Here is a 12,902-nt window from a genome sequence, read left to right as displayed (position 1 = left end):
AAAAATATCTATTTATTCATCGTATTTATAATACGTAGACTAATTTATATTTAAGCCAAGTAATGTAACATGACACACTAGATCCTGGCATACCTAGAACCACTGGTTTTACACTGACACATGTGAAAGGTATCAATTGCAAATAATCTTTCACAGAATAAATATCTAAGTGATCATTAAGTAGAAAGTGCTTTTCACATAAAAGATAAAAACTGGATATTTTCTTCAACTCTTAACATGCTTAATAGTTTTAAAACTATAGTAACTCAAATGTGCAAGATATAAAGGAAATCAAAGCATGAAAAACCCTTATATAGTGAATTTGGTTTTATTCAAAACTATACTGACAGTAAGTGGGCTAAGAAGTATAATATTCTCTTCTAACTAGGTTATTTATTTCAGCATTTCACATTTTTGTGTTGTCTTGTTCATACAAGATCTATAGTAGTCTTTTGAATGACATATGATAGAGTATTGGTGAGGAAGATAAAATAAAATTTATAAGATTTTTCATAAAGAAAATGATATTTTAATTTTATTACGTTTCATTTGACAGTGTATTACATAAAAGCCAATGTATTTATGAACTTCTTAACTACTTTTTTTTTTTTTTTTTGAGACAGAGTTTCACTCTGTCCTCCTGGGTAGAGTAGAGTAGCATCATCGTAGCTCACTGCAACCTCAAACTCCTGAGCTCAAGCGATCCTCTAGCCTCAGTTTCCAGAGTAGCTGGGACTACGGGTGCGTGCCACCATGCCTGCCTAATTTTTTATTTTTTGTAGAGACAGGGTCTCGTTCTTTCTCAGGCTTGTCTTGACCTCAAGCAATCCTCCCACCTCAGCCTCCCAGAGTGCTAGGATTATAGGCGTGAGCCACTGCACCTAGCCCTGAAATTCTTAACCATTTTAAAAATGTTATAAATCTGAAAATTTATATGCTACAAATGAATATTAAACTCACATACCTAAAGTTAATCTTGGTATTATGTTATAAAAGTGTTTTAAGACAGTCTAACAAATCAAATGTAACTGCCTTTTTGAGAATATTCTTGAGTTGATGTTTTGATATAGTTTATTGCATTTGTGATGCTAATTCTAAATTAAGTCAAAAATGTGGTTTATTGAATAAATACATAATTTTTAAAACCATGAACTCTCCTTCCTAAAATAGTCCAATTGTAGAGAGTCATGAAATATTTTTTTTTATTTCAGAATATTACAGGTATACACATGTTTAGGTTACATATTTGGCTTTGCCCTGCCCGAGTTTCAACATATCTTTCAATTTATTTGCCATAACAGACCTGCAGAAACTAATGCACATTCAAATAATGGGAGTAAGATAACAACTTTCTAGAAGAAAAATGACTATTAAAAAATCAATCAACATTGTTCAAAGATAAAACCATAACAAACAAACTCTGGCATAATAAGCATAGACATTAGGGTCAGACCACCTAGTTCAGAATCCCTGATCTAAATCTAAATCACTGTGCGATTTTAGGCAGTTTACCAAAATAATCTGTTCTTCAGACTTCTCTTCTGTAAAATGAGGGTAGTAAAGGCATCATATAATAAGATTGATGTAGAAAGTAAGTATGTTGATAGGTAAACCACCTGTTCTAGTTAATAATAGCCCAGTATTTGTCTTAAGTTCATTCAAAGCAGACAAAGATCCAAAATAGACAGCCTCTTCTCCAGCAGCTGTGACAGGGGGACCAAGCTATAAGTAGAACAAGCACTAAGAATAAATATCTTGTCACAGAACAGGAGATGCAGGATATAACAAGAGACTGAGTTAAAGAGGAAACTGTGCTCTATGAACCAGTGCTGTAAAGAAAAGCAACTAGAGGTCCATAATTTTTCATATGTACTACTAAAAAGTTAAAATAAAATAAAACAAAAAAACCCTTCTGTATGTTTTTAGATATGTGAGTTAGAAGCAAACCAATACTGACTGATCTCATTCTGTATAAAAACTCATTGAATTAATTGAATAGTTAGGATATTTACATTTTGTCTTTAGTCTACTTGGTGTGGATATTCCAAGTTGGTTTAACTTTCTAACATTAAACAATTTCTGAATTCCAAAACATATTTGGTCCCAAAGTGTATGGATATTTGATTGTGAATCTGGATAAGCCTGGAAAATTACTGTTGTTTTCAACCAAAATCAGAACAGTGTAAATGTTTGTAAATTGAAATGAATGGAAAATGACTAGAAAGGAAAATTTAAAACATTTTTAGCACTGATAAACATATTGTTCTGCTGTTATTTTTGATGTTCCATATTTCTTCTCCTTCGGTTTATTTTTGTATTAAAGATTATTTATCATTTTAGACATAAATTGGGGAGGGGGCCAAGATGATGGATTAGATGAAGCAGCCTATACACACCACTCTCACTGAGGGGATTGAAGGTGGTGAGTGGACATTGACCTTCAGATCATTTGTCTAAGAGCATTGTGAATTAAAAAAGAGCTGACAGGAGCCACCCAAAGGAAAGGAGAGGGGAGAGAGGCAACCTGCTCTGTAGTTTGGGGGTACACAGGGAAGATGAGTGCATACATGGGGAAGGGACAGAGGAGAGAATCCTAGGGCTCCACATTCTTCCCACTATCTGTCTCTTGTCATTATTATCTGAGCTGCAAGAGGGACCTTCCACTTCAGAAGGCCACAGGACTGACATAAGGTGCTGACTGGAGACCATGCTGCAGCATTGCTCAGGTGAGAAAGCATAGCAAGGACCCATTGGCTAACTGAACCCTGGAAACTGAGGCTGGCACCATTTTAAAATCCTAGACCTAGAGCACTGCCTCTACCCAGAGGTCACATGCATTGCTGCTCCTTCTTCATAGCAGCTGTGGTCCTGAGGAACAGAGAAAGCAGGGAGGCCAGGCACTCTTTGGAGTCCTGTGGGCAGGAGCTGCTTACCTCCTCTCCTGCGGGGGCCGAGGAAGGGCGACAATTGCTGCCACCTGTTGACATGGGTGGACCTGCACTCAAGCTGGTGCTGACTGACAAATGCTGTTTACATATCTAAGCCAGACAGCCCTCAAGCAAGTGTGGGCTGTCAATCGCTGCCACTCAAAGGCATGGACAGGGCTTCACTTAAGCTGCAAAGGCCAAAACACTGATGTATGTGGATCTAATCCAGTTAGTTCTCAAGCCAATGTGAGCTGACAGATGTCACTATCTACAGACGTGAGCAGCATTCTGCTCAAGCTGGCACTGCCACCCACAAATCTGAGCAGGACAGCTCTCAAACCACAGCATGGGCAGACAATCACTGCCACCTGTGGGCATGGGAGGAGATGCACTCAAGCTGGCACAAGCTGACAAATGCTACTTCACACAGATCTAAGTGGAACAGCTCTCAAGCTGGCTCATGGTGAAAATCACCACTGCTGACAGAACCAGGTGGTGCTCACTCTGCAATATGGGGACTACCAGTGACAACCACAGGGAATAGTAAGGCAGGAGATGCAGGAGAACAGCAGTGTAAATGCTCACAGTGTATTTGCCTATTTTGTGTGGGGTCGATCCTCCAGAGTCAGACACAAGTGTACCATCCAGGGACCTCTGATTTGCACTAAGTAGGAGGGTCCCAGCAGAGGAGAACAAGTGCACTGCAACTTATCTGACTTCAGATGAGAGAGGAGATGTCAGAAGAGAAGAAACCGGAATAAGAACTCTGGCAACATGAAAAAAAAAAAAGCTGTTTTGATTGCCCCAAAGGATCACAATAGATTTCAAGCAATAGATCCCAATCAAAAGGAAATTGTTGAATGTCAGAGATAGAATGCAAAATATGGATGGCAAAATAAGATAAATTGGATCAAAGAGAAAGTTGAAAACTAACATAAAGAAGTAAAAAAATTGTTCCAGGGTATGAATGACAAAAATAAAAAACTTGCTAAAGAGACAGCATAAAAAAAGATATAACAGGACTTGTATTTCAAAATATAGCAGTGATGTTCAACAACAGGCTAGACCAAGCAGAAGAAATAACTTCAGTACTTGAAGACTTTTGAACTAACCTAGCCACTCAAAGATGCACAAAAAAGAATGAACAATCACTCACAGAAGTGATAGAGGACTATGCAAACTGGGACAATATAAGAATTATAGGCATACCAGAGGGAGAAGAAAAAGCAAAAACATGGAAAACCTATTCAAGGGAATTATTGAAGAAAACTGCTCTGTTATCAGCAGAGATTCATATATTCTTATACAATATGGTCATCGAACACCAGGAAGATTCATAGCAAAAAAGACATCTCCAAGACACATAGTCATTCACCTGGCCATAGTCAAAATGAAGGAGAAAGTTCTATAAGTGCCAAGATAAAACCAACAACTAACCTACAAATGAAAACACATCAGGCTAACAGCAGACTTCTCAGCAGAAATCTTATAAACCAGAAGTGATTGGGGCCCTATTTTTAGTCTTCTAAAATAAATAAATAAATAAAAAGAACTGCTAGCCAAAATTTTGTATCTGCAAAACTGTTTCATAAATGATAGAAAAATAAAGACTTTTTCAGACAAGCAAACACTATGGGAATTTGTCATTTCTAGAACTACCCTACAGGAAATACTTAAAACTGTATTACATATGTGACAGTACAATAGATACTTACCAGTATAAAAACACCCAAAAGTTAAAGCTCACAGCTCTAATAAAACAATAGCATAAGAGATAAAACAAAACAACAAGTTATTCCTCAACCTGATGAATAGAATAGTATCCTACATATCAATATTAACACTGAATGTCAACAGTCTTAATACCCCACTTAAAAGATATAGTCTAGCTGGATGGGTAAAAAACAAACCAAAGATACATGTCGTCTCCACAAAACATATCTATCTCACAAGGACCCACACAGACTCAAGGTAAAGGTATGAAAAAATATTTCACACAATGGAAATCGAAAGAGAGCAGGTATAGCCACTATCATATAAGATAAAATAGAGTTTTTAAATATTTTAAATTACAATGGCTGCATAATTGCTGTATATCTTCATAGGGTACATATGACATTTTGATACAGGCATACAATGTGAATTAATCAAATCAGGGTAATTGGGATATCCATCACCTCAGGCACTTATCATTTCTTTGTGTTAAAAAATATTCCAATTTCACATCTTTTAGTTACTTTAAAGTATACCCTAACTTAGTGTTGATTATACTCACTTTGCTGTGCTATCAAATATTGTTCATTATATCTATCTAATAATATTGTTGCAGTCTTTAACTATCCCCACTTTATCCCCCTACCGTGCTACCTTTTCCAGGTTCTTGTAACAATCATTATACTCTCTGCGTCCATGAGAGCAACAGTGATAAAAAAAAGACAAAAATGGTCATTATATAATGGTAAAGGGAACAATACAACAAGAAGACATAACACTCCTAAATATATAGCACCTAACACAGGTTCTTCTCAGATTCATAAAACAAATTCAACTAAATCTAAACAAAGACATAAACAGTAGCATCATTTTTGCTGGGGACTTTGACACCCCAGCCACAGAACTGGACAAGTCAGTGAAGCAGAAAATCAATAAAGAAACTCTGGACTTAAACAAGACTCTAGAGCAAATGGATCTAACAGACATTTACAGAACATTCTACTCAAAAGCTACTGAATATACATTCTTCTCATCAGCACATGGGACATTTTCCAAGATTAATCATATTCTAGGGTACAAAAAGTCTCAGAAAACTAAAAAAATATCAAAATCATACCGTGTATCTTCTTAGACCACTTCTGAGTGGAATAAAACAAGAAATCAATTTCAAGAGAAACACTCAAATCCATACAGAGTCATGGAAATTAAACAACCTGTTGCTGAACGATTCTTGGGTTAATGATGAAATTAAAATGGAAATCAAAGGTTCCTCAAACTGAATGATAAAGGAGAAATAAGCTTTCAAAAATTAATGGGATACAGAAAAAGTAGTCCTAAGGGGAAAGTTTATAGCCTTAAATGCCTACATCAGAAAGACAGAAAGATTACAAATTAATAACCTTATGTCACACCTCAAGGAATCAGAAAAAGAAGTACAAACCCAAGGCAACAGAAGAAAAGATATCACAAAAATCATAGCAAAACTAAATGAAATGGGAACCAAATACACACACACACACACACACACACACACACACACACACACACACTATGCAGGACTATCCAGCTAAAAGGTAATGAAATAATCTCTTTTGCAGCTACTTGGATGAAACTGAAGACCATTATCCTAAGGGAAGTAACTCAGGAATGGATAAACAGACACTGCATATACTCTCTAATAACTGGGAGCTACATGATAATCAGGATGAGCACAAGTGATGTAAGGGGTATTGGAAACCAACAAGAGGGAAGAATGGGAGAGAATGAGAGATAAAAACTTACCTAACAGGTACAATGAATACTATTCTGGTGATGAGCACACTAAAAGTCCCAATTTAAACATTATACAAGGTATCCATGTAACAAAAACATTAGTATTCCCTACATATTTTGAAATTATAAAAGAAATAAAAATAAAATCTTAGTTTTTATAAATAACAGGGAAGGAGTAAACTCATTAACTCTTCTTTTAGCTTCCCAATTAGAGATTCGACCTTGACATTTGAATTTGTAACCTACCAATGTCTATATAACACAATAGGAAAGTGGTAAGTATCACTTTCTGATAGACAGTTCCTGAAAAGTCAGAGTTGGTTTGACCAATTCAAGGAATTTATAAAATTTAAAATTATAAAATTTTAAAAAATGCACAAACATTTATGCATGCCAACATTTTCAGAACCTTTCTGATATTTGATATTTCACAAACTTTTTCTCACTGATAATTTTCTTCAAATATGGTTTCTTCATATTTCACTTTTCTCATGTAAATGTGTCACTTCAGGCAATAGTACATGTTCCTAAAGTCAAGGATGATTCCACTGCTTCCCTGGCATATTGCTAGAATTTTAATTTCATAGCTTAATGATTCAAAGAAATCAAATAATGTTCACAGATACCTGAGATATCAATGCTGTTCAAATCAATATGGAAAGTGGCCAGTTGGCTGGATTTATTTGCTTCAATGCCTTGAATCAGTTCCTCTTTTACATTTTCATCTGACACCCACTGGGCAAAGAAAAGGTCAAATATGACTATAATGCTGCCATTTCTGCAAAGCAAAAGATGATATAGGAGGAAAAAAATCAGCCATCTTCAAGTGATTTGTGTTCAATTCATTTAAAATGTCTTTGAAATTCTCTGTAGTTATCACCTTGCTAATCCTCATTACACCTGTGTAAGGTAGTTTATATCAAATATTATCTTTATTTCATGAGTTAAAGAAATAGGAATTTAAAGTATAAATGCTTTTCTAAGAAGACAAACTTTCAAGTAGATCCTAAATTGGAATCTGAGTTTTCTGAGTTTCAAGTTAGAATACGAATCCCTGGGCTAGGCTGTTCCTAGAGTCACTGGTGTTAAGTTTAACAAAATAACATGATGTCCTGGCACTTATTCTGATTTCATTGTTTGAAGAGATGAAGGGTATGGATTTATGATTTTACTCTTTGGAGAGATGAAGGGTGGATGATTTCTATGTCAAGAAAACTCTAAGATAGTTTCATTGGTTTCAAAAAAAATATTTCCATGTAATTTAAGAAGTCCTGATAGGAAGTTTATAGCAACTAATCTACTTTTTCTTCTTTATTTTGCTTAATATAAAATACCAAAACATATCATGATTTCAAGGGATAGAAAGAGAACAGGGACCCCTAGAATTGAGTTGGGGTTGTCTTGCCTACATGGTCTCTGATCACAAGATTAGAGTTCAATCACGTAGCCCTATCATCTTCTCTTTTATTTTGTCCCCTGGTCTCTAGCGTGCATTTTAAAAGGCGATTTTTTTTTTCAATTTAAAGACAGATAAAAATGAATAAAATTTTGGCCAATGGGGATACTTGAGAAATCTTTGCTCTCCTGATTACATTCTATTTGCTTCGCGCTATCTTTTTAGGATACACCACTTGGGAGACAAACTCTAGCTCTGAGAATTATTCTCTACCCCTAAGTAAGCTTGTGTACCCAGGGTTTACTTGATTCCTTAGGAGACAGACTAGGAAAAACCATATTTTATGTCATATGTTTGCTGGTTTTGAAATATAGGAGTTATTCTCATATGTTCTTATGATATCTGTAAGTTTATGAGTTTCTTGAAGAAATCTGCTAACTTCAAAAGTGTTCTTTATTGGTCTGTCCATCTATGTATCCTGATGGAACCTAGAGGAAATGTTATTCTTTTCCTCCATGACTGTATATAAGACCACAATATTCCTGAAAGACCATAGTAGATCAGCATCTCCACTAGGTAGCATATTCCTTCTTAATGTCTATGCCACTATTCAGTGTTACAATTTAGCAGAAGTGACCCTTTCCTTGTAGCTGGTTTTTCATTTTTTAAATGAACAGGATACTCTCATATAATATTTTCATACTTCACGTCTATTAAATACATTTTCTAAAATGTTAAGTTTAGCTTTCCAATCATTTGCTTAAAGCACAGTAACCAAATCTTGTAAACGAAAAGAGTTAGTAACTGTTTAGCTCAGGGTTCCACAAACTTACCCATACACGGAATCGGTGTTGTCTTTGGTAATGTTACATTTTGTCACAGACACTGCTTTTATCTACTCTTCCACACTTGTCAATTTTTCCATGCTGGCCGAACCCTAATCTTACTGGAAAATAAGTTTTTATTTTCTCAGGAAAGGTGACATCTGCTTTAACCATTCCTCATTTCAGACATGGTTTTATTCATGGGTGATGACCAGGCACTGGTCAATGAAATTTGAGGGGAAGACTTATGGGAAACTTCTGGAAAACTTTTCCATATCTAATAAAAGAACTGCTCATAGTAGACTACTGGTCTTCTTGGTTGAACATTGTGTCTTCATATGATTGCTGGAACTGCCACATCTGTCTTAAGGCCAGGAGGCAAGCCATTGTTGACTAGCTAAACATAGCATATTGGAGAAAGGAAAGCACTTAAATCCCTGTCTATGTCATTGTTATTGCAACACCAAATTAACTTGTGCTGAAACTTCCAGATTTCGTGTGATGTCAAGTAATAAACACATATTATTTAAGGAATTTTTAGTTACGTGTTATGTCAATTGAAAATTTTAAAATCCTAACTTGCATATAACTCTCAGGCCTCATTTCATATTTATATAAACAGAAGCTCCAGAAAAGGATGATTATTTTTGCACCCTATGTTGACTAACATTTTCATTTAAGCAATAAACACATTGAGGCTCAAAGTAATGTAGGTAACTTTGCTCAGGGTTATACAGCTTATTGGTGTCAAAGATCAGAATGAAACCTAGGATGTCTCTCTTTCTAATATGTTTTTATGTAATTCACACACCCCATCCCTGACACCACTGTTATTGATACCAACTCTGTCATGAAGTGTATGTCAGCAGGAAAGAGACCACGGCACATTCACCTTAGAGGCAAGTTTTGGTTTTTGTTATCTTGCATTCTAATCAGAACTTCATATACAAATAGATGAGGAAAATAGCTAGTTGGATATTTTTTGGGAGAAGGGAAAGATATTTTAATCCCTCTAATACTTTCAAGAGAGTCTTCCTTCTTCATCATCCTTTTCCTCTTACTTTTTTCTCCTCCTCACTCTCCTCCTTTTATTCCCTTCCTCCTTCTTATCTTCTTTCTTCTTCTTCTTCTTTGCCTTATGTCTCCCTAACCAAACTTATCACTCAAAATAGTTACATGGACAGGATTAAATATGGCTAAAATAAAGTGAGGGTGAATAATGTCCATTATTTTCTCTGTTTTCAATCCCACTTTTTCATCTTATCCCTTATTGTGCATTAGAAAATTTTAATTCTGATTAAATCTGTGTTTTATTTTTATGTAATTTCACATATTTTAATTTGAACATTTGCTTTTATTTTACCTAAGTTAGGGAATGAAAGAGGTGAGGTATTTTCAGAAAAGAAAGTGCAAATCAGGAATTTCCTTTCACTGAGTTGAAAGTAACTGGATTAGTTCATCCTCAGGCATAAAACATTTTTGTATGAAAGATGTGTTTTCTTAGTTGTGAATTATACATTGCATTTAATAATTTATACTTTGCAAGGACAGGAGTTTCATATCCTATATTCACATAAAGTTGTATGCTCTAAGTATTTTTTTCTTATTCAGTGTAAATGTTGAGATAAGAGAGATATATAATAGAAATCAAGAGAATAATAATAATAAATTGTGTTTCTCCTTATAAGAAAGCTGAAGCTCTTATTTTAGTAGTTTAGTAATAATTTCATTTATTAAGGTAAATTTTTCTTTCTTTAGGGAAAAAAATGAAATGATAGCCATTTTCATTTCAAAGCACTTGCTCCAGTGGAAAAGCTGTCTTTTTTTTTCCACTTTCTTTTTCTTATGATTTATTTTTATTTCAGTATACTATGGGGGTACAAATGTTTAGGTTATATATGTTGCCTTTGCCCCACCCTAGTCAGAGTTTCAAGTGTGTCCATCCCCCAGATGGAGCACACCGCACCCATTAGGTGTGACTGTACCCATCCCCTCATCCCCCCTCCCACTGCCCAACACCTGATGAATGTTACTACTGTATGTGCACATAAGTGTTGATCAGTTAATACCAATTTAATGGTGAATACATGTGGTGCTTGTTTTTCCATTCTTGAGATACTTCACTTAGTAGAATGGGCTCCAGCTCTATCCAGGATGATATAAGAGGTGCTAGATCACCATTGCTTTTTGTGGCTGAGTAGAACTCCATGGTATACATAGACCACATTTTACTAATCCACTCATGTATTGATGGGCACTTGGGCTGTTTCCACATCTTTGCAATTGTGAACTGTGCTGCTATAAACATTCAAGTGCAGCTGAGCCTTTTTATACAACAGATAAATCCTATCATTGTACAGAAAGCCTGTGTGTAATAGATCTAAATGTTTCTTATCTCATATTTTCCTTAATAATATTGATAACCTTAAGGGTTGCTGAGTAAACTAAAGCCTTTCCTTTCCTAACTTGGTGACTTATCTATGCTCAAAGGGCAAAATAAACCGCTTTATTTTGTGCATGTTGCCACAAAGGGTAAACAATCCTTTATTAAAAGAATCAACTGCTAAATGCTCTTTGAGTCAAAGCACTTTTCCACAAAGCATAATGATAGAAAGTGTTTCCAAAGGAGAGCAACCCATTTAATTATCCTGCCGAGTAGCTCCCCCCTCCCAGCCCCACACACAATTACAAAGTTAGCAGGTGGCAGGGGTTGGCATTAAATATTTGTAAGAAGAGGAAATAGAGTAGTAACTATGTTTAGTATTCTGAATGCTATAATGTGACATACACACACACAGATGTAGTGTGAATGTAATTAAAATCTGTAACAAAAAATGAAATGGGATGCAAAAATTTTCTCCCATTCTGTAGGTTGTCTGTTTACTTTCATGACTATTTCTTTGGCTGTGCAGAAGCTTTGTAGTTTGATCATGTCCCATTTATTTATTTTTGTTGCTGCTGTGATTGCCTTTGGGGACTTCTTCATAAACTCTTTGCCCAGGCCGATGTCTAGGAGAGTGTTTCCAACTTTTTCCTCTAGAGTTCTAATAGTTTCATATCTTAGGTTTAAGTCTGTTATCCAGCGTGAGTTGGTTTTTGTGAGAGGTGAAAGGTGTGGGTCCTGTTTTAGCCTTCTACAGGTGGCTATCCAGTTTTCCCAGCACCATTTATTGAAGAGGGATTCTTTTCCCCAGCGTATGTTTTTGTCTGCTTTGTCAAAGATGAGATGGCTATATGAGGATGGTTTTATATCAGGATTCTCACATCTGTTCCACTGGTCAATATTCCTGTTTTTGTGCCAATACCATATTGTTTTAATTACTACAGCTTTGTAGTATAGTTTGATATCTGGCATATTAATGCCTCCCATTTTGTTTTTGTTGCCTAGAATTGCTCTTGATATTCGGGGTCTTCTTTGGTTCCATACGAAGCGTAAAATTATTTTTTCTATATCTGTGAAGAATGCTGATGGGATTTTAATAGGTATTGCATTGAATCTGTAGATCAGTTTGGGTAGTATAGACATTTTGATGATATTGAGTCTGCCGATCCACGAGCATGGTATGGATTTCCATCTGTTTACATCCTCTGCTATTTCCTTCCTCAGTGTTTCATAGTTCTCCCTGTAGAGGTCTTTTACCTCTTTGGTTAAATATATTCCTAGGTACTTTAATTTCTTTGTTGCTATTGTGAAGGGAATTGAGTCTTTGATTTGGTTCTCAATTAGATTGTTGTTGGCGTATATGAATGCCTCTGATTTCTGTGTATTAATTTTGTATCCTGAGACTTTACTAAATTCATTGATCAGTTCCAGGAGTTTCTTGGTTGAATCCTTGGGGTTTTCTAGATACAATATCATATCATCAGCAAACAGTGAAAGTTTGATCTCTTCTGCCCCTATTTGGATACCTTTGATTCCCTTTTCCTGTCTGATTGCTGTAGCCAAGACTTCCAGCACTATGTTGAACAGAAGTGGAGATAGTGGGCAGCCTTGTCTGGTTCCGGTTCTAAGTGGGAATGCTTTCAGTTTTTCCCCATTCAGTATGATGTTGGCTATGGGTCTGTCATAAATGGCTTGTATCATTTTTAGGTATGTCCCTTCTATGCCTATTTTCTTAAGTGTTCGTATCATGAAAGGGTGTTGAATTTTGTCAAAAGCTTTTTCTGCATCTATTGAAAGAATCATGTGGTCTTTGTTTTTGCTTCTGTTTATGTGGTGAATTGCATTTATAGATTTACGTATGTTGAACCATCCCTGCATCCCTGGGA

General features: G+C 35.7%; 1 protein-coding gene across 1 annotated transcript in view; it reads right to left on the bottom strand.

Moving 5' to 3' along the window:
* Positions 1–12,902, bottom strand: part of TMPRSS15 (transmembrane serine protease 15) — a 116,951-nt gene that overhangs the window by 91,378 nt on the left and 12,671 nt on the right. The window contains exon 4 of the mRNA XM_076004240.1: positions 7,040–7,191. Within this exon, the coding sequence (XP_075860355.1) occupies positions 7,040–7,191 (152 nt within the window). The remainder of the gene's footprint in view (positions 1–7,039; positions 7,192–12,902) is intronic.

This window comes from Microcebus murinus, chromosome 1 (genome assembly GCF_040939455.1).
Source record: "Microcebus murinus isolate Inina chromosome 1, M.murinus_Inina_mat1.0, whole genome shotgun sequence".
Classification (NCBI taxonomy): domain Eukaryota; kingdom Metazoa; phylum Chordata; class Mammalia; order Primates; family Cheirogaleidae; genus Microcebus; species Microcebus murinus.
The sequence above is the reverse complement of the archived record's forward strand: the minus strand, read 5'-3'. Positions and strand labels throughout refer to the sequence as shown.